At 48.0% G+C, this 20357-nt stretch overlaps 1 protein-coding gene across 2 annotated transcripts; it reads left to right on the top strand.

Annotated features, from left to right (window-relative positions):
* The first annotated feature begins 196 nt into the window (after nucleotides 1–196).
* On the top strand, nucleotides 197–19329 carry LOC309537673 (FXYD domain-containing ion transport regulator 7-like). 2 transcript variants are annotated; one of them, XM_082232567.1, is made up of 6 exons: nucleotides 197–385; nucleotides 14278–14310; nucleotides 14697–14771; nucleotides 16882–16915; nucleotides 17060–17094; nucleotides 18518–19329. In XM_082232567.1, the coding sequence occupies exons 1-6, from the start codon at nucleotides 358–360 to the stop codon at nucleotides 18535–18537; spliced, it is 225 nt and encodes a 74-aa protein (XP_082088693.1). In that variant the 5' UTR covers nucleotides 197–357; the 3' UTR covers nucleotides 18538–19329. The 2 variants fall into 2 exon arrangements, with proteins under 2 accessions (XP_082088693.1, XP_082088692.1); XM_082232566.1 differs by lacking the exon at nucleotides 197–385 and adding an exon at nucleotides 7680–9100.
* The last annotated feature ends 1028 nt before the right edge of the window (nucleotides 19330–20357 follow it).

The following is a 20357-nucleotide window of genomic DNA, read 5'->3' on the forward strand; positions in this document are numbered from 1 at the left end:
ATTTTGGGAGCTGGGAACTTGTGTGTGTGTGTATGTGAACCACATGCAGGATTCCTGGGTTCTCTTTCCTAAGGGTCCTGGGATGGAGCGCGTGGGGCGGTAAGAAGCAAGTCCAAGGTCTGAGGTTTCCACCTCCTCCTTCCTCGATCCTCCTCTCACTTTCCACTGGCCCCTCCCTCCCCACGTGGAACGAGGGGGGGGAGGAAGAGAGGGGGAAAAACACCCGCCAGCCCCGCATCTTCACGCCAGTCTTAGCGCTTCTCCCTCCCAGCTGGGCTGTGCCGCATTCGCTCTTGGCTACGGATCGGACCCGCGAAGAGGAGCAGCTGCGTCACCGCATCGACCACCACCACCACCATGGCTACCCCCCCGACGCCCCTGCATGGTGAGATTCGCCCCCCTCCCACCTCCGGGGGAGACGGGGCAAGGACTGGGTGAGGGGGGCTTCCGAGCGGGGCACCCCACAAGCTCATCTAGTCCAGCCCCCCGCTTTGCCCAAGAGTAGATATTGCGGGGCAGGAGGAAGCCTTCTTGGAAATCAGAGGCAATGAGTTTTCTGGGTCGGGGGGTAGTTTAGGTATTTGCCCGCCACATTACTATGTTTTGAGGTAGCCCGAGTTTTAGCCACCCGCTTCCTTCCAGAAGCAGAGAGGAAATTGGAGGAGTGGGGCGCTGATGGGAGACCCCGCACAAAACCCACTCCTTTGCGCGTGCAAAAAAGGAAGCCCCGCTTGGTTCAAACGAAACTCGCTTCCCCGGGCAAAAACGAACCGGCAGGTTTCCTTTGAAGGAGCCGGGAATCCGGAGCAGACGAAACCCGGAGCAGACGAAAGAACTGCGCTAACCCTGGCTGCACTGAACTGCCCCGCTCCCGCCTTTCCCTGCAATTCCTTACATCAGGAGGGAGGAGGAGATTTGTGTGTGTGTGTGTGTGTGTGTGTTGCGGGGTGGAGTGGGGCGGCAGCGCTTGTGCTTCTGCAACTTTGAGGCACCGGGGAGCAGCTGCGATGGGGAGACGGTTCCGCGGGGGCTGCAGCACCATCCCCAGGAAACCTTGGCTGGGGCTGTTGGCAATTTGTTGTGAGCCGGCAGGTGCTCCGTGTGCGAGCGAGCACCTTTTGCCCTGGCATTTCTCAATGTGTGGCTGTTGCTTAACTGGAGACTGCAGAGGCAGGTGTGAAGCTGTTGCCTTCCTGCTTGCTTGCTTGCTTGCTTCCTCGCCTCCCCTCCTCTTCTCTCCCCCCCCCCAGAATTCCCCCGGGAGGAGTCGCTGCAGGGGCTAAATGTGTGGGCTCTGTGTGTGTGTGTGTTTGCAGTCACATAGCATGTTGCCCAGCTCACTGCAGTCCTGGGAAGCCTGAAGTCATCAGCTTCTGCAGCTGCTGTTTGACTGACAGCACGGGGAGGACCAGGATGCTGCCCAGCGGCAGCGGCGGCAGCCTCTGTGCATCAAGGGGGTTGGATGCTTGGGTGGAATGTGCAACTTTGCAGAAGCAGGGATGCTGCGGTTGTTTTGATGGCGAGGGTTGGCAGCGGGGTGGGAGAGGGAGAGTTTGTGCAGAGCTCTGAATGCCCAGTCAGTTGTGCTTGTGTGCTGCGTACACAGTGCACATGCCCTGTTTACTTTTCCCGGCTTCGACAGTGTTGAGAGTTGCTTGTGGTGCAGAGGAGTGTGTGTGTGTGTGTCTGTGAGTGAGTGAGTGAGTGAGTGAGAGATTGATTCTTTGCAGAAATTGTTGTAGATGATATCACTCACATCTATCACTCACATCGTATCATGTCAGACTGTTTGCCCACCCAGTCCAGTAAACTGACCAGCAGCAGATCTCAAAGATCTCAGAGGGTCCCCTGCCCCACTGTCTGACCCTTTTTAACTGGTAATATTGGAATCCGAACTCAGTACCTTCTGAATGCAAAGCATTGGCTCCCTGCCTGAACTTTGGCCCCTCCAGCCACACACGCTAAGAATCACTTCTTCGGACACAATGCCAAACCGTGGTTAGAGAACCTTTGCCATAGTTTCCCGTGAAACCCACACAGAGAAACTGTGTTGCGTGGACCAGAATCAGAAACCATGGTTTGTAATGGGTTTTCAAACTACGATTTGCAGTAACTGTAGCTTGGCGTGGCATCTGAATGGATGAATTGCAGTTACAGTTGCTGTTCCACCTCCAAGGGCTGGTACACCCAGAATAGAGAGTGCTGAGCAGACAGAAAAAGGAACGCAAGCGAGCCACTCTGAACCACGGTTTGCCTGCTGTACGTTTGAAAACACAAGCTGGTTGGGGATCTAAACGATGGCTGGTGCAAACCATGGTTTGGCATGAAGTCTGAAGAGACACGGCCTTCTTGACATCTCACTCTCCCAAATTTACATCTATTACATTAATGTGCCTGGATAGCTCATTTAAATGGAGTATCTCCTCTATATAAAAGTTGTCTCGGTTAGGATGCGATTGTAGACAGGAGCAAAAACAGATGCTGTATCCTCTTGGCTTATTTGTATAAATGAGGTTGTCCTGGGTGTGTTAGGGTGAATGCTTGACCTGATTCTATGAATGCCATGTTATCATTGTGTGTGTGAAGTTTCAGGCTAGGTGCAGATGGTGTGATTGTGTGTGTATGCTGTACCATCTGCTAGTTTTGTGTGTGTGCATGAATGGCATTTTCTCCTGGGTGTGTATGTTGTATTGAGTGGGTGTTTGCAAGAGGGTGAGATCTGCGATTCTGTGCACTTGAGTACATGGCCATGGTATCTAGTTTGTCCCGTACATTTGGGGCCTGGTAGTGATGGATGTTCCTAGTTCCCATGAGGAATCAGGAAGGCAATTGGCAGGTAAACATACATAGGAGTTAGGTGCTAAGGATGAGACAACAATTGACAATAGGGGCATGAATACATTCCACCTCCCCATCGAACACCCCACACCAAACACTCCATATGTCTGCCAGCCATGCTGTCACCTAGTGGTCACACATATGGTATTACATGTGCTGTGTGTGTACATGCATAAGGTTCTTCTACTCAATTGAGTAGGGGGTAGTAATAATAATAATAACAACAAATATTTTCTGGGTTGCCCCAGCCACGCCGGGCAGCTTCCAACACATAGAAAAATATAATAAAACATTAAACCTTCACAACCTCCCTATACAGGGCTGCCTTCAGGTGTCTTCTAAATGTTGTATAGGGTTGGAGTACCCTTAAGGAAACCTACAAGCCCCACTGCTGACTTCCTCCAATTTCAGCTAAATCATACCCCCTCAATAGATTTCTAAAAACAGAAGCTGAAATGGCCGTCGAAAAGGCTAAGGGGGACAGACTCTCTCCTATTTTTGGACAATATGCCTGGATTTCTGGTTCTCCAGTTTTAGGACTCCCTTCCCTGATTCTTTTCATTACCAATCCTCTTGGTTTTAAAACAAGAAAATGTTACCAGTACGTATCTTGTTTTATTGGTCTTAAGGCTTGCAACTGGATCAATGCAGTAGGCAGAGTCTATGGGGAATAGTTACTTCCATCCTCTGCAAAAAACAACAACCCCCTGTATATACATTCCTCCCCCCCCCTGCAAATGTGAATAGTGATTCTGGAATATTTTACGGACTGTGTTTTAAGTATTAAATTATGGTTTATGCTGAGTGTTATCTGGCTTCCTAATCAAATCTAAGCTCTTTTCATTCGCTTGATCCAGTTTGTAGCTGTTAAGGCTGTTGCAGCTGTGGACATGCGCGGTTCGTAGTGATGTTGAATGCTCAGCCGTTGGGGTGACAGGCTGGTGGGGTCAAGAGCACAATATCTCTCCTTCTCCATACATTCATTTAACATGGGGGGGGGGCATGTGCATATAGCTAACTTAGAATGTGTAGATTGTTGCTGGAGGGTCTCTGTAGCCCTTGGGGAAGGACTGTGTCTAAGTGGTAGATCTGCTTCAAATGCAGGAGGTCCCAGGTTCAGTCCCCAGCATTTCCAGGTAGAAGAGACTCCCTGCTTGAAGTCCTGGAGAGCTGCTGCCAGTCAGTATAGACCAGGCGTAGGCAACCTGAGGCCCGTGGGCTGGATGCAGCCCAATTGCCTTCTCAATCTGGCCCAAGGATGGTCCGGGAATCAGCGTGTTTTTACACGAGTAGAATGTGTGCTTTTATTTAAAATGAATCTCTGGGTCATTTATGGGGCATAGGAATTCTTTCATTTCCCCCCCAAAAATATAGTCCGGTCCCCCCATAAGGATTGAGGGACAGTGGACCAGCCCCAAGCTGAAAAAGGTTGCTGACCCCTGGTGTAGAGAATACTGAGCTAGACAGACCAGTGGCCTCACTCTGTAGAAGGCAGCTTCCTATGTTCCCCTCCTCCATGCGATCCAACAACCAGGGTACCTGCGGTTTCATAAATAGGATGTTTGCCAGTAATGAAGCAAGGGAACAAGCCTCTATTACACATAATGCTCAAAATGTGTGTGACCATCTCCCCTGCTTGAAGTGTGGTTGTAATACACTCTGGAAATGTGACCCTGTGGTGAATAAGGCATTGCTTGGGAGGGACTTTTGGACCAGCCGCCAGTCTGCAGGCGTTCTAGGAAAGGTGTACGTCTGTTTACTAGGGAAGGCGAGCGTACAGGGTGTGCTTTTGTGTGTGTTCGTGCATGCATGCATGCATCCAGCAGTCTGCAACAGTTCCCCTCCTCCTCGTTGTGATGGAACTGCCCTCTCTGCCCAGGCCAAGGTGATGTGCTTTCCTGCACGCAGGCTGGGAAGTTGGAGGGAGTCAGGAAAGGTTATTGTTTGCTACATGCATTGATCCCAGCCACAGAAGGTTATGCGCCTGCTTAGTAACTCAGCTGCTCAGGGCCATTTGCAGTGGCAAACTTAAGTCTGTGTACTCCGCAGCAGTCAACAGGGAGAGCCAGACAATCGCAGCTCCTTGCCAAGCATGCTTGTATGATGGAAAAGTTTGCTGCATTCAGTGCTGGATTTATGTATATGCTAAACAAGCTATAGCTTAGGGCCCCACTCTCTTGGGGGCCCCCAAAAAATTTAAAGGAAAAAAAACTGGATGTACAGTGGTGCCCCGCAAGACGAATGCCTTGCAAGACGGAAAACTCACTAGACGAAAGAGTTTTCCGTTTTGGAGGTGCTTCGCAAAACGAATCTCCTATGGGCTTGCTTTGCAAGACGAAAATGTCTTGTGAGTTCCTGTGGGGGTTTTTTCCTCCCCCACTTTTTCTAAGCCGCTTATCAGCTGATCTGATAAGCTGATAAGCCGCTAAAAGCCACTAATAGCGCTAATCCTCTAATCTGTCAATGGGCTTGCTTCGCAAGACGAAAAAACCGCTAGACGAAGAGAATCACAGAATGGATTCTTTTCGTCTTGCGAGGCACCACTGTACATTTCCAAAATATAAGATAAAAAACAAATAAAATAAAACCTAGATACTGCAACAGTGTTTTGTGTTGTGTAGGCTCCTATGATGTAAGTAATGGGCCCCGCCTGCTAGCCTGCTCCCTAAAATATCACTGGTTTGCTCATTTCTATATCAATTACTTTGATAAAATACATATTTTGTTATGTGCAAATGGCTTTAGATACTTATTAGGTCCATAAATCACCATATAGCATATATTCAACACAAGAAACAGCGACAATTTGTTGTTGACAAAGGACAGCTGGACATATAAAGGGCCCCATTACCTTCAGTAGCTCAGGGCGTCATCAAACCTAAATCCAGCCCTGGTTGCATTCATTCTTTAGATGTTTAGGTGTATGCTTACAGCAATTTGCTCAGGGCTAAAACAAATGTACCAGGCACAGTAGTCCCTAAATGGCTTGTGATAAGCACCTACCAGATTCCCGAATGTGAGCACTGGCTGTTTGTTACTTACCTGCACATCTGTTTGCATTTTCCATGTATGCCCTGCTAGAAGTGTGGTTGCTGTTTGTCCATTGGTAAAGTCCTCTCCCCATTCCCCACCCCAAACTAGTGAGTTAAATAAATACTGTATCCCCTTTTGGAACTCTTGCATTCCCAGGCTACCTATCCTTTGAAAATCACTTGTGTAACGTTTGAGAAAGCCTTTCCTCTCTCAGCCTCTAGGAGGAAGCTTCCCTTGCCAAGTTTGGATAGCCTGCAAAACCGTACAGCCATAGATTTACCCACTTATTCATTCATTCATTTATTTGATTGATTGATTGATTGATATACTTCCCTTCATCAAAAGATCTCAGGGCAGCTCACAAGATAACAATACAAGCACAAAGAAATAGTTAAAACAGAAGCAACAAAATAACTTAGCCAGATGGGTGGGGTATAAATAATATAATCGTCGTCATCATCATCATCATTATTAATAACCCCACCTCGCACAAACACATTTTAAAGGCTGGTGCCTTAAAATATATATAATGAAGATGCCTCATGAACCTCCCTGGGGAGAGCATGCCACAAACGGGGAGCCGCTGCAGAAAAGGCCAATTCTTGTGTTGTTGCCAGCCTCATAACCTCTCATAGAGGAAGTACACGAAAAAGGGCCTCAGATTTACTAGGGAAAACAGGTAGGAAGTAAATTCCATGTGAATTCAGATACCCACGGGTGCACTAACCTCCTTAGGGGATACTCTCTTGGGGTATTATTCACAGAATCACATGTATTGTTGGTTTTTAACCCAAGTTACTGAATGTGGAAATATTTAGGCTGCAGTCCTGGGCCACTTACCTGGGAGTTGAACTCAGTGGGGTTTATTTCTGATTATAGGCTTGGAATGTGTAGGGCTGAACTGCTAGGTTTGTTTCTGCGGCCGTCAATAGCCACTGAACACATAATTTGAATCGGGTGGGGGGAGGGCATTCTCAGCCACCTTGATTTTGTAGTCAAACAGAGTGGTTTAAAGGATATTAAGGATTTCAGAAATCTGTGGTAGTTGATCATGAGGACATGTCTTGTGACACCAACAGAGACTTCCTCTGATATTTCTGCTGCTATTTTTCACCAGCAGAGAAACCTAAGAGCTGTCACTTATGTGTAGTGCTGGATGTTTGCATATTCATGAGAAGTGGTTGCTATTTGTGCCCAATGGAGAATTATTTGAGGTGAAAAGCTCCCTTGTTTGCTGAAAGGCTCCTGACAAATAGAGGGACCTATTGGACAAGTGTGCAAGTTTTAAAATTTGTGACAGAACTCTTCGATTTGCCCGCTGAAGAGTTCTGTGTCACCTTGAAGCTTGAGTCCTCCTATGCACCTAGAGCCCAATCTCCCCAAATCTGTTCCATAGCTGATCCTCTCCAGAACCTATCCAGTAACAACTGGCTGTCTTGCTCATACCATGATAAATGAGACAGTTCCTCCATCAAAGCTCTTGCCTGCCTATCCACAATTTTAAGGAGATACTACTTTGCAGAATAATATTGGTGACTCATAATTAATGTATTACTTCTCATTTGAAGTATTTTACAGTCCTTATCTCACTGAGCCTCATAAGAAGCCTGTAGGCTCCTGCTTTATTACTTCCATTTCAGAGATGGAGAAGTCAAGTTAAACCATAGTTGTCTAGGACCACCCTCTGAGCCCATTGACGACTTCGCACTAGAGTAACAGGTGAAACGAAATTCACACAAATTTGGAATTCATTAACACCTCCATATTCAGATTTGATTTTTAAAAAAAGTTCAGACAATCCAGTTTTGCTTCTGAAATTCAAATGATTATGATATTTAAAAGAACATGAACTAATTTTTGTAGGTGAGTTTTAAGGCAATATTAAGTATTCTTGCTAAAGTCAACATCTCTGCACCTTAAAAACTAAGTATCCAACAGTCTCCATAGCTGGGTGTAGTGAAAAACATTCTGATGGGCAGGTTTTATAAACAAATTCAGATTAGAATCTGCTGGAGACTAAAGTCCTCTGCAACATTTGCTTCTGATCTACAATGAACCTTTAAACAGTATTTGCAATAGCAACAATAATAAGACTCATCATCACCACCCAAAGCTAGTTCCCATGCACAGGATAGACTTGTGACCAGAGCTTAATTTTTAAAGAGGGGCCAGACTAAAATATGGACTACACGGTTTCAAGCCTGCTTAACTGTCATGATTACCAACCAATAACTCTGGAACCATAATGTGAAGACACCTTGGGGCCTCCAAAAAGAGGGTTCTTTGCACTCTCACAAAACTGCAATTTCCAGAACCCTTTGGGGAAGCTACATTATTTACTGCTCAGTTTACATTTGTAGTGTGCAAATAGTGTCTGAAATCATACCACGGCCCTGCCAACTTGGAACTCTTCTACTTAAGCCTAGATGGCAGGCTGAGTCACTGATGAGGGAAAGGCACTCTGCACATGCTTAGGGCCACTGATCTTAATTGTGTTTCTAGGGCTGAGCTCTGGCATTCTGAGAACAGGCTCTGTGACTTAATTACTGGAGCCGTCTAGCCCAGAATGAAACTACTTCTGGTCAACACACCACTAATGCTTATCGTATCAGAGCAGATATTGTTGCCTATTAAGAGTTCCTGCCTCAGGCAGTTTTCAGATGCAGAAGTACCTTTCCAAACGCTCACAGTCCTTAACCTACCACCGGCATTATCCTGGACCCCTGCCCAGCAAGAATCTGCCAGCCAAAGAAATGCTGTTTTACTTCAAGGACTTCTGAGGGGCTGGCCTGGAGCCACAAACACCCCACCTCCACCTTCCAACCTCGAATCCCAAATTCTGAACAGGGTCAGCACTTTAAACAGAATTCCTAGGCATCTTCAGCACTGCAGAGCACCAGCCTCATAGGCTGCTTTGATTTTGGTGGGCAGGCAAGGACATCCACGGCCTGATTGTGGCAGGAGGTGCTGTGGGGAGAAGGAGAGAGAGAGAAAGAAATGCTTCTCCATTTAATAAGCATCTCTGGGAAACGCCTCTCCCTTTATCTCTGCGGCTGCCCTGGTTATTGTTGTCTGCAGGGTGTTTCCCTGGCCTGCTTCCAGAACTTTCTGGGAAACCTGCTGACTCAGCGGTGGGGGAGCTTGACCCACACGCCAGCCTCCTGTCTGGCCCCCTGGATTCCTGGACAGGCCGCAGGGGCTACAGGAGGGGCAGAGGGAAGCAGGAAGGGTGAGAGATGGGACTCTTGGGAGCGCAAGAGGGGAACTGAGGACACGGTGGTCGTTTTCATTCGCCAGCCCTCCACTGGCAGGGCTCTTGTGAGTTTAAAAAACGAGGGGTGCTTGTTTCGTGGTGGGGAGCAGGAGGAGCCCCAGCCAGGAAAGTTTCTTGTCGACAGCTGGCAAGGCGCCAGCTGCGTGGCTCCCCAAGCGAGCATCCTGTCTCCTCAGCTGCCCCCTCCTAGCCCTGGCAGCGGATTAAGACACTGCGCCCGGCTATGCGGTGTCCTGTCTCCATGGCAACTCCCCATCCCCTGCATTGGAGTTTGCATTATTCATCCGCAGTCCCTGCGCTGCAGCAGCAACCGCCCTCAATCTTGCATCAAGCACTTTGGAGCCCTCTCCCTACCTATATTCTGCAGATAGGTTTGGGCGGGGGGGGGGGAGAGGGGGGGAGAGAGAAGGAATCCCTTATGCAGGTGACCGGGAAGGGTAGGGTGGGTTTGTTTAATAAGAGGTAGGGGCACTTGAAGCAGGCCTTTGCTCCCAATAACCCAGAATGATGGAGCCGAGATCTGATCTTAGAGGAGGGGCATAGGTGGCGATTTGACTTAGGGGGCAGTGGGAGGGGGCACTTTTGAGAATGGGAGAAGGGAGCAAGTGAAAACCGGTGTGCGTGTGTCTTGTTAACTCTCGATTTTAACGTCACTTCCAGCCGTAGCAGAGAAAGCTGCCTGCTGCCTGAAGTATAAATATATATCGGGAGAAGTTGCAGCAGCTGGTATTTTCTCTTTTTGTGTTGCTCCTAAAAGACATAGAAGCTCCATTTGGAAATCTGGGGCATATCAGGTATTGCACCAAAAGGGATGGATAGAGGGAGAGGTTGATGGTGCAGAGAATTGGGGAGGGTTTTTTTCGGGGGGTGTGTGGTCAAATGTCATTCTGTGTGTGAGGTGAGTGACCTTTACAAAAAGGTGGAAGAAATGTCAGAGTGGGCAGGTGTGTATATTTGTGTAGCTGGGTTATCTTTGGCTATGCAGATGATTTTTTTAAAAAAATGTATTAATTTATCCCACTTTTTCCTCGAAGGAGCTCAAGATTGCCTAAGTGCTTCTTTCCCCTCCCTGTTCCATCCTCACAACAGCCCTGTGAGGTAGCCTGGGCTGAGAGACAGTGACTCGCTAAAGCTCACCCAGGGAGCTTCATGGCTGAATAGGGCTTTGAATCCCAATTTCCCAGATCCTAGCCCAACACTCTAACCATTGCACCACACCGTCTTCCCAAGGATTTTCTCAAGTTGAGGGGTGTTTGGCTCATGTACGGGTTACAAGAAGCTGGAGAATATGGGAGATCTGCATTTATCTGCCTTTCCTGAAAATATGGCTGAAATTATATCAAGCGGCCAAGACACCATTGGTGGTGAGGAGAATGAAGACCGTCTCAATGTGATGTGTCTAGACCTCTGTTGGCCAAACACCTGTGGGATGTCATGTTCGCTGGAAATGTGTTTGAAGTCATAACCTCTAGCCTAGAACCTCTTTCACTGAAGCCTAGATGGATGGCTGTGTGTGATTAGTTACTGGTGAGGGAAAGGCACTCTGTATGCGCCCACAGTCACTCTTGATGGTGTTCCTTGTTCTATGGCCCTGGCATTCTGAAAATGGCCTCTGTGGCCAATCGCTGGGGCAGCTTAGATTTGCCCTCTATGTGGAATGTGATCCACTCCACCATAAGTCAGAAACGTGGCAATATTTCGAGTTGCAAGGAGCTGTCAACGATGTTCCTCACAGGCAGAGAGGTCTCCCCCATCACCTGCTGGTAAATCCTTTTAACTGGCGATACCAGGGATTGAACCTGCAGCCTTCTGCATTCAATGCAGGTGCCCTGCCACCGAGTTAAAAGAATCCACCATTGCCTGTAAGCACCCCAGACTCCCTGATGAGTCAGTGTCACTCTGTCCTGTCTTGACAGTACTGTTTGAATCATTATCAGGGCACGTCTACACTGCAAAATTAAAACCAATTTGAAACTGGTTTTACTCTCTAAGTCTCTTCTGAAGGATCATGGGAACTGGCATTTTTGGAAGGTACTGGGAAGTTTGCATTAAGAGAGACCAGACCCTTCACCAGAACAAGATTTCACAGAGTTCCTTAGTCGGGAACTTCAGCCACTATAGAGGTTTAGAAACTGGTTTGAGTGTATAAGCTCTGCATACCCAGAACACCAAAGGGCAGGAACCTATAAGGGCCTTCATGATCCACTGAAAGTGTGATTAGATTAGATGGCAGGTTGCAGTACTGTTCGACTCCCATCTTTTCCTTCTTCACGGGACCACTTGCACAACAAGCAAAACGCTTTCTGTACCACTCCAGAAAAAGGTACTCTTTTGCAAGATTTATTTCCCTCCAATTGCACACCTTTTGGGGGAATGCACAAGACCAGAACCACATTCCCAGCTCAGAGGCAGCATCCAGAACTGCATTGTTAAAAGATGCTACCCAATGTGGTCCAAGACCACTGTTTGGAGAACTAGGGCCTGCCCTTCCATTAGATGCCATGATATAGTCTGAAGGAACGTGGGAGCACTGCCTTACTGAAGCTAGACAGGTCCAAGTCTGGTCCATTTCTGGAAGGGTGACGCCTTGGGTTCAATAACGGAAGAAACACAATACATCATTATAAGGAAATAAACACAAATAAATAAAATTAGGAAGATTAAGGCAGTTGCCTCAAATTGTAGGCAATACTAAAGGATGTCAAACCGCCAGCTATTCACATTTTTTTTTTACCATGGGGAGGGGACACCATTTGAATTTTCCAATCAGGTATCAAAACATCTTGGGATCAGAAGCAAAACACTCCCAACCAGAGTTGCTATATATACATGCAGAGGCAGGCACTTAATGGTCAATTCTTAGAAAAAATGTGTTCCTCATTCTACAATGGCAGAAATCCCATCCTGGCCTGGAAGCAAGTGATAGGTGTCAATTCATACCTGTTATCTTTAAAAGGTTGAAAGCAGCTCCAGTCGCTGTACCTCTCAACCCACTGCCCATTGGTCCCACTACCTCCCTTCCTTTCCCACTTCCTGCATCAAGGACAACTTACAGCTTTGCTGAATAACAGGTAGGGTAGAAGAGCTTAGTGAGCGGAGGACCATGGTCAAAACCCCAGCTATTATATCATCACTCATTGCTTTAGATCTTAGGAAGTTAGAAGAACGATGCCTGGCAATCCTGTTTGAACCCACTCATGCCACGCTCGAATCCTGTCTTGATCTACACAAGGCAGTCAAGCAGGTTAGTTGTTAACACCACCAGGGAGAGCTCCTAGGAAGCAATTTGCTCTAACAGCACCAAGGAGAGCTCCCAGTGACAAGGTGTGGAAGGGGCCCTTTGAGCTTCTTTCTCCAGTCCACTCCTTCTTTCTCCAGTCCACTCCACCAGGGGTGGGGCACCTCTGGCCAAAGGAGCAAATGCACTCCTCCAAGCCTCTTTCTCTGGTCCTTGGGATTCTCCCCATGCCACACCCTCTCTCCAGGACACACCCTTCACCAGCCCTACTTTGCACCTTCCTTGGATGCTTTTGCCTGTCTGGAATTTGTCCTTAAACTCTGATCCTGCCTCTTTCTTGCCTGGATGAAAGAGAAGAGTGTGTGCATGTGCATATAGGAGGTAGTCTGCTATACCAAGGTAACATGTACATTCATGGCTCCACCCACGTTTGCCTCTGGCCCCTCCTACCACTGGCCTGGAAGGCAATGAGACCTTTGGCCTGAAAAATGTTCCCAAGCCCTGAACTAGGGTGAGGTAGTGTGGGAGTCAGTTTGTTCCTCAAGCTCAGGGCAAATTGCTCTTGAGAATCCTAGTTCTGGTTCTACGACACCTGATTTAGATGTAGCGATGACCACCAAGCTTGATGGTTTTCAAAGAGGGTTAGACAAATTCATGGATGGTGAGGCCATCACTATCTACTAGACATTCTGGCTATGTTTTGGCTTTAGTGCTGGAGGCAGCATGCTGGGAATCACAAGTGAGGAGGGGGCTACCTTTAAAGCCCTATATGGCCTAGGACCATCGTACCTACGGGACCGCCTCTCCTGGTGTGCCCCACAGAGGAACCTACGGTCTGCAAATAATAACATCCTCAAGGTCCCAGGCCTCAGAGAGGTTAGGCTGGCCTCAACTAGAGCCAGGGCTTTCTCGGCTGCGGCCCCAATCTGGTGGAACGCTCTGTCACAAGAGACTAGGGCCCTGCGGGACCTGACATCTTTCCGCAGGGCCTGCAAGACAGAGTTGTTCCACCAGGCCTTTGGTCAGGGCGCAGCCTGACTTCCTCCTCTGGCAACCTGCACAGAATTTTGCTTAATGGTTGGCATTAATTTGATTTTAATTAATTTTTATAATGAAATGTTTTTAGAATGTTGGATTATTTGATTGTTTGATTATTTGATTGTTGTTAGCCGCCCTGAACCCGGCTTCGGCTGGGGAGGGCGGGATATAAATAAAATGTATTATTATTATTATTATTATTATTATTATTATTATTACATTCATATCCTGCTTGGGGGCTTCCACAGGCATCTGGCTGGCCACTGTGAGAACAGGATGTTGGACTAAATGGGCCTTTGGCCTGACCCAGCAGGTCTCTTCTTATGTGGGCTCCTGCCTGGTAGCTTTGGGTTTCAGCACCTTCTTAAGCACCAGCCAGGAACCTGGTGCAGCTCCTTGGGCAGTGATGCTGTAGCCTCCAACTCAGTGTCCTGGTCACTGCTAGACTCACTTCATGGCACATCCTGTGTCAAACGGTTTGAAGGGAACCAGTGACTTCAGATTCACCAGATTGTGTTCCCTAAACTGAGAAATGTAGAAGGCTTAGAGGATGCTTAGAAGAAGATAGGCAATAACTTTTAGCATCTCTCTTAAATAAGAACAGGACAGCAACAGGAAATGCATGGCAATACCCAGGCACAACTAAGCCCAGCGCCACCTAGTGACTAATGAGTATAATGACACTATCCACATAGTGGATGCAGGAATGAACTACACAACATTTATTTAAGCCATTGTTTTTAGTGAACCCTATTGAGTATGACATTACCCAAGACAATGATTTACCAGACAATCAAATGAAATGCACAATAGGCCTGGTTGCTCACTGTACTCTCACTCTCTGTTTTCTCCCCAGATAACAGCAGCCACATGGACCCCTTCACCTATGGTGAGTAATGTTGTAAAATGCAGCACAGTCGCTGGGTGTGAGGGTTGTGTCATACCCAAAGTAGACCCACTGAAATTACTGAGCATGGCTAACTTGGGTCCACTATTCTCAATGGGATCTGCTCTGAGAAGAATTTACCTGGAGATCCTTTTGCCCCACACGAGAAGGAAGAGATATTGTAGGGAGTTGGCTGCCCCTTGGGAGTCCCTTCCAACTCTAGGTGGGGATGTTAAGATGTTGGGGTGCAAGGGTGGTGGTGCCTGGGTTTTACAGGGAGAGGCGGGGCATGTCTTTGGGTGGCAGATACAGCATCTAAGGCATCTTGGTTTGGGTGCTTGGGTGACCATGAACATTGTACATTCTGACCAGCTCCATTACCCTTCCAGACTATGATACGCTGCGCACAGTGGGACTGGTCTTGGCCATCGTCATGTTTGTGCTGGGAATCTTGATAGCACTGAGTGAGTCACTTCTTTTTTTATTGATGTATGCTTCCTTTATGCCTCTCTTGGCTCCTACACTGGCCTCCCTGTCTGGTTCCCTCAGCTCCCAGTTCTGATATTTTACTTGGGTCCAATATCTGCCCCATTCTGCCGACAAACTACCCAAATGCAGATACCTGTATCAGCCAAAGGAATCAGCAGCTACTGAAGAATCTAGCCTTCCTTCCTTCCTTCCTGTCTACAAGGTTCTAGAAGTAACATCTCAGGAAACTTTTGATGCCAGAGGTGCCAGGGGATTAGGAGCCCACAATAGCTCTCTGCTCATCCCCTCCAGTGACTAGTAGAAGCAACATAAATGAGATGCCACAGTGATGCAGTGGCTAGCATGTTGAACTTTGACCAACATCCATATCCCTCTTCAGCCACAAAGCTCATTGGTTGATTTTGGACCAATCATGGGAAGGTATTTTATATCAAGTCAAGACTCCTATGCATTCCAGTCCAGGGTTGTCTCCCTTGGTTGGAAGCAGCTCTCCTGAAACTCATGGAGATGTCTTTCCCATCTCCTGTTACTTGATCTTTTAAAGTAGATATGCTGGAGATTGAATGTTGGGACCTTCAGTCATCAAGGCATGAGCTGTTCCACTGAACAATGGTGTTGGTCCTTGTCATGGCCTTTCCCTCAGCTTAACATAACTCACAGGGTTGTTGTTGTTGTTGTGTGGTGAATCCCCAGCAATACTCTAAGCTTCATGGAAGAAGGGTGGGGCACACATGATAGGTAGATAAAAGAATGTAACATAATTTAGTCATATACTGCATCGTGCTTATACATAGCAACATAAGAAGAGCTTTGCTGGGTCAGACCAAAGGTCCAACATACTGTTCTCACAATGGCCAACCATTTGCCTATGGGAAGCCTGCTTTCGGGACACGAATACAAAGAATTCTGCTTATTATTTTCATCCCAGAGCATAGATAACCTTATCCATTGTGAGATACAGAAATGCAAGATACAGCTGCATGCGATGGGCCTGGAGCAGTGACTTCTCAACTTCCAGGGCAAATAGCAGCTTCAGGGGGGTTTCATTGGAAGGGAAAGGGTTAACCAAGGGATCTCCCTAGGTATATGTGGAAGGTGTATATATACATTTGTCACTGAGGCCATCCAGAGGAGCTCTGTTAGTTACAGACCCCCGACTGGCCTTAGCTAGATGTCAGTCATTTAGTTTCTCCTCCAGCAGTGATTGAGGAAGACCGTTTTAGGCTGACAGGCCTTTGCAGCCACTAAAAACATTATTGATTAGCCAATCACCTTAATGATTATTTTGTACTGTATTTAAATAGCGTTTTAAGTTTTATTGTCGAGCAATAACCTTATATTTTATGACACAGCAGTAATCTTTTCATAAACAAACAAAATATGAAAAGGAAAATACTTTTTAATAGCAGCCTGTTAAGGACCTGTGTGACCTTTCAGGACTGTGTTGAATATTGAGGTGGCAGTCGAAAGAGTGGCAGCGGTGGAAGAAGGAAGGAAACTGGGATAATGAGAGAAGAGTTAATTGCCTTGCTAAAGCCCCTATTAGTTTTATCTAGACAAGGTGATAGATGGTGGGAGGGGGGGTAGATGCATGCTGTAAAGTTAACAAGCTAGTTTGCCTACATTATGCACAGATCTTTCAGGAGTGAAAAAGGGTGCCCTTCCCCTTTCTAATTATCAAGACACTCACCCACCTTTCACTATAGAGCTACAAAATGCCCAAGTTCAGCTCATCTGAATGCTCCAGTCCTAAATCTGAGCCACATTTCACTACAAAGTACAGCTGAGGCCAGTGGGTCTACCGTGTGTTTTGAGAAGGGGGGTCCTTTCCTCCACTCTAGACCATGCTATCCTCATGCTGAGATCTCTGAACAGCACTACATGGCTCCTTTTCCAGCTTGGCAGCAGCCCTGAATAAGAGGGTGAGGTTACGCTGCAACGTTTTGTTACAGGCCCCAGTAGTATTTTAATTTATTTATGAATGACACTTCGTCCCACCAGATAGCAAGACAGGATCGTTGTTGCAGCCTCCCAGCCCTTCCCTTCCACTCATACTTTGCTCTCTCTTTTCCCCTCCTTCTGCAGGTAAAAAGTTCAAGTGCAAAAAATCTGACCCCAGGTAGGTGCTTCCTGACCACCTTCTCTCTTGTCTTCATCCCTGAGCTGAACTCTGCAACACCCCCCACCTGACCTTCCTCCTCCTCAAACGTTTGCCCTTCATCCCTATTCACTTGTTCCCTTTTCTGTGTCTTCATCTCTGCAGCCTGTCGGACCCCAGGGCACCGGGCAAGACTCCTAGTAAGTGTGGCGTGGCCTTGGGAGGGAGGGAGGCACAGGGCAAGTGGTATCTCATGGGCCTGTTTGTGTGTGTAGCCTTGTGCAAACTTAGAAGGCAACACAACCTCTCTCTTTCTATTTTCAATCGACTTAAAAGCAGACCAGGGGTCAGTGGTGGCTGGTGCATTGGGACTGGTAGGGTAGGCAGTACGGAGGCCAACAGTAGGGGGCGCCAGAGACACCAATAGGTGAAGCCAGAGCCAATGACAAGCGAAGCCAACTAATTCTCGTTTTATCCTCATCCTCTTCCTTGTTGAGTTCTACAAATGCAACACTTCCCGCACGGCATGGCCCGAATCTGGGACGTCATCTTCTGGGTCTCGAGCGAGTCACGTGACCTGCATGAGATTGCAGCCCCCCTTCCAAAGCACTGTTTTCCGGCACAGCACCCAAAAACATGAGTTTTGGGGTGCTTTGAAATGCAAATTTCTGTGCACCATGCCCAAAAATGGTACAGCCTGAAATAGGGTGAGATCATGATGGCCATCTGGGCCTCTTGTAAAAAGAAAAGGGATGTCCTGTTTTTTTCCAGGACAGTTGACGGGTATGTGAGACTAAGGGGGAGGAAGCTGACAGCCAGAGCCCTTCCCTGCACCCCGGACTGGGTGCCAAGGCAGGCAGAAGGGGGCTGTCTGAGGGGCAGACTGAGGTTGTCAGGGCAGTGCCTCATACGTATGCCCTAACAGACCAGCCTCCACTGCCAGGGGTCCACCTGAACCGCCATATTTTACCCATAAGAGAGGTCACGTTTATTAGACATCCATTCTGATTTCTTCCCAGAGAGGTTAGACAACGTTGCTTCAAAAGCAGCCATTACCTCAGTTTCCAGCGCATCCCTTTCCTTACTGCAAAAATAAATTAATAAAAATAAATATTTTAGGGGGGGGGAATGGGCCCTGTTGCAAAAGAGGGCCGAATCCATTTCAATGGTGCAAGCTGGATTTGCCAGGATGCGGTCGGACCCCCATAAGAACAGCTACCGCCTCAAACTGCCCAGGGTGTTTCGAAAACAGCCCCCTTCCCGCCGATCTGAGTTTGTGTACATGCGAAGGTGCCTGCTTCTCTGCCCCCTTCACCTTCGCCTTACGGAGGCATTGAGGAAATTGCGAGAGGGAGGGCGGCTTGAAGCTCCCACACCTGAGGTAACCTCCCGCCCACCTTCCGTTACCATGGAGTTTGCTGACGTCGGAGGGGATGCTGAGGACTCTATGGTGACGCCATGGCAACGGAGAGCACGATTCCTGCAGCAGCTGGGAAGCCTACAGGGAGACATTGTTTGCCAGGGCTCCCGAATGCTAGGATTCGCTTCTCTCCATCTTGCCATGGCCACTGCCACTCTTCTCTCAAACTCTCCCTCTCCCCTCCTTCTTCTTCTCTCTTCCAGCTCCAGCCGGTGGTGTGTAGGTGCCCTCGCCAATCTCTGCTGCTCCCGACTGGCAGGGGGATGAACTGCGCCCAGGAACATTTCTCCTGAGACCTTGGCACCTTGGCACCGACTGCCCGGGAGGGGGAGGGGCTCTCCGTTCTATCCTCGACAAGGGAGGGGCAATTTTATAACCAGTTAGCTCTTGCGCTTCCATTGCATGACGGGGGCGGGCACCTGGGCGGGGTTGGGGGAGCTACACAGGCCATGAGGTAGCAAAGTCCCTCTGCCTGTCTATTTCAGCTGACACCCACCCCGCTGGGGGCTGGTTCCCGTAACCCCCAAAACAGGGTCCCTTTAAACTGCAATAACGCTGCCTGCTGCCACCCTCTGGGAAACACCCCCCCATGCCACACCACGCCCCCCCAGCAATGCCCCCTTGCTTCTGGGCATATTAACCCCCCCATAGCTGCTGCTGCTTTGCTTTCTGTGCCTCCCGCTACGCTGTGAGAAAAAAAGAAGTCCAATGACCACGATAGCCACAAGGGGGACGGGGATTCTACCCAAGAGCCAATCTGCCCCAGTGCTAGAAACCAGGACGCTTTTTTTGGGTGGGGTGGTGGTGTTGGGCCACCTGTGAAGCCAAGGATAGGGCCAGCCGAAGGAATAAAAAGGAGCGAGGGAGGGCTTGCTTTTGTGGCATACACTCCACTCCCCCCAGGGGGCGCTGCTCACAGCTTCTCCTTGCTGTACCATCCACATCTCCGTGTCTCTCATCCAAGCATGGAGCAAACTTTGACCAATCAATAAACGTGGGTTGTTTTTTCTAACTAGACTCGCTTGCTTTGTTTTGTTTGTTGGTACCCTAACAGGCTCAAAAGTTCCATCTCACCACTGGGTAGCTCAGTGGGTTAGAGCATGGTGCCGATAACGCCAAGGTTGCAGGTTCGATTCCCTGTGTGGGACAAATGCATATCCCAGGGGGTTAGACTTAGATGATCCTCAGGGTCCTTCCCAACTCTATAAGTCTATGATTCCAAGCTGTCTTGGGATCCGCAATTCTGAGCTTGCTGCATAAGTGGCAGGAATTGGGCTCTAAAAGAGCTGAGCTCTACCCCCCCTTTTTTTTACTGATCTTCCACTCCTGCAAGAAATGAGGTTACAGGGAACCAGGCAGAAGGCCTTCTTGGTAGTGGCACCCGCCCTGTGGAATGCCCTCCCATCAGATGTCAAGGAAATAAACAACTATCTGACTTTTAGAAGACATCTGAAGGCAGCCCTGTTTAGGGAAGTTTTTAATGTCTTTAATGTGTTATATTCTGTTTTTAGTCCTCTGTTGGGAGCTGCCCAGAGTGGCTGGGGAAACCCAGCCAGATGGGCGGGACATTAATAAAATAATAATAATAATAATAATAATAATAATAATAATAATAATAATAATAATTCTCTAAAACTAAGGAATAAGCTACACACCAGGTTGTAGCTAGCTAAGTTCTATGTGGAGTGCACTCATAGAAATTAATGGGCACAAATTTCTCATGTTAATTAATCCCAGTGGGCCTAATGTTGGAAACAATCCTTTGTATTAAATGTGGAGTTGCACTTACGATGCCTTTTAAAATGGCGGCTTTGGGAGGGGCTGATTAGGATCAGGTAGAAAAGGTAAAGGACCCCTGGATAGTTAAGTCCAGTCAAAGGTTGCGGCGCTCATCTCGCTTTCAGGTGAGGGAGCTGGCGTTTGTCTGAAAGACAGCTTTCCGGGTCACGTGGCCTGCATGACTACTTCTGGTGCAATGGAACACCGTGACAAGTGCCAGAGCTCATGGAAACACTGTTTACCTTCCCACCACGGTGGTACCTA

Source organism: Podarcis vaucheri, assembly GCF_965113315.1.
Source record: "Podarcis vaucheri genome assembly, chromosome: 7".
NCBI lineage: Eukaryota > Metazoa > Chordata > Lepidosauria > Squamata > Lacertidae > Podarcis > Podarcis vaucheri.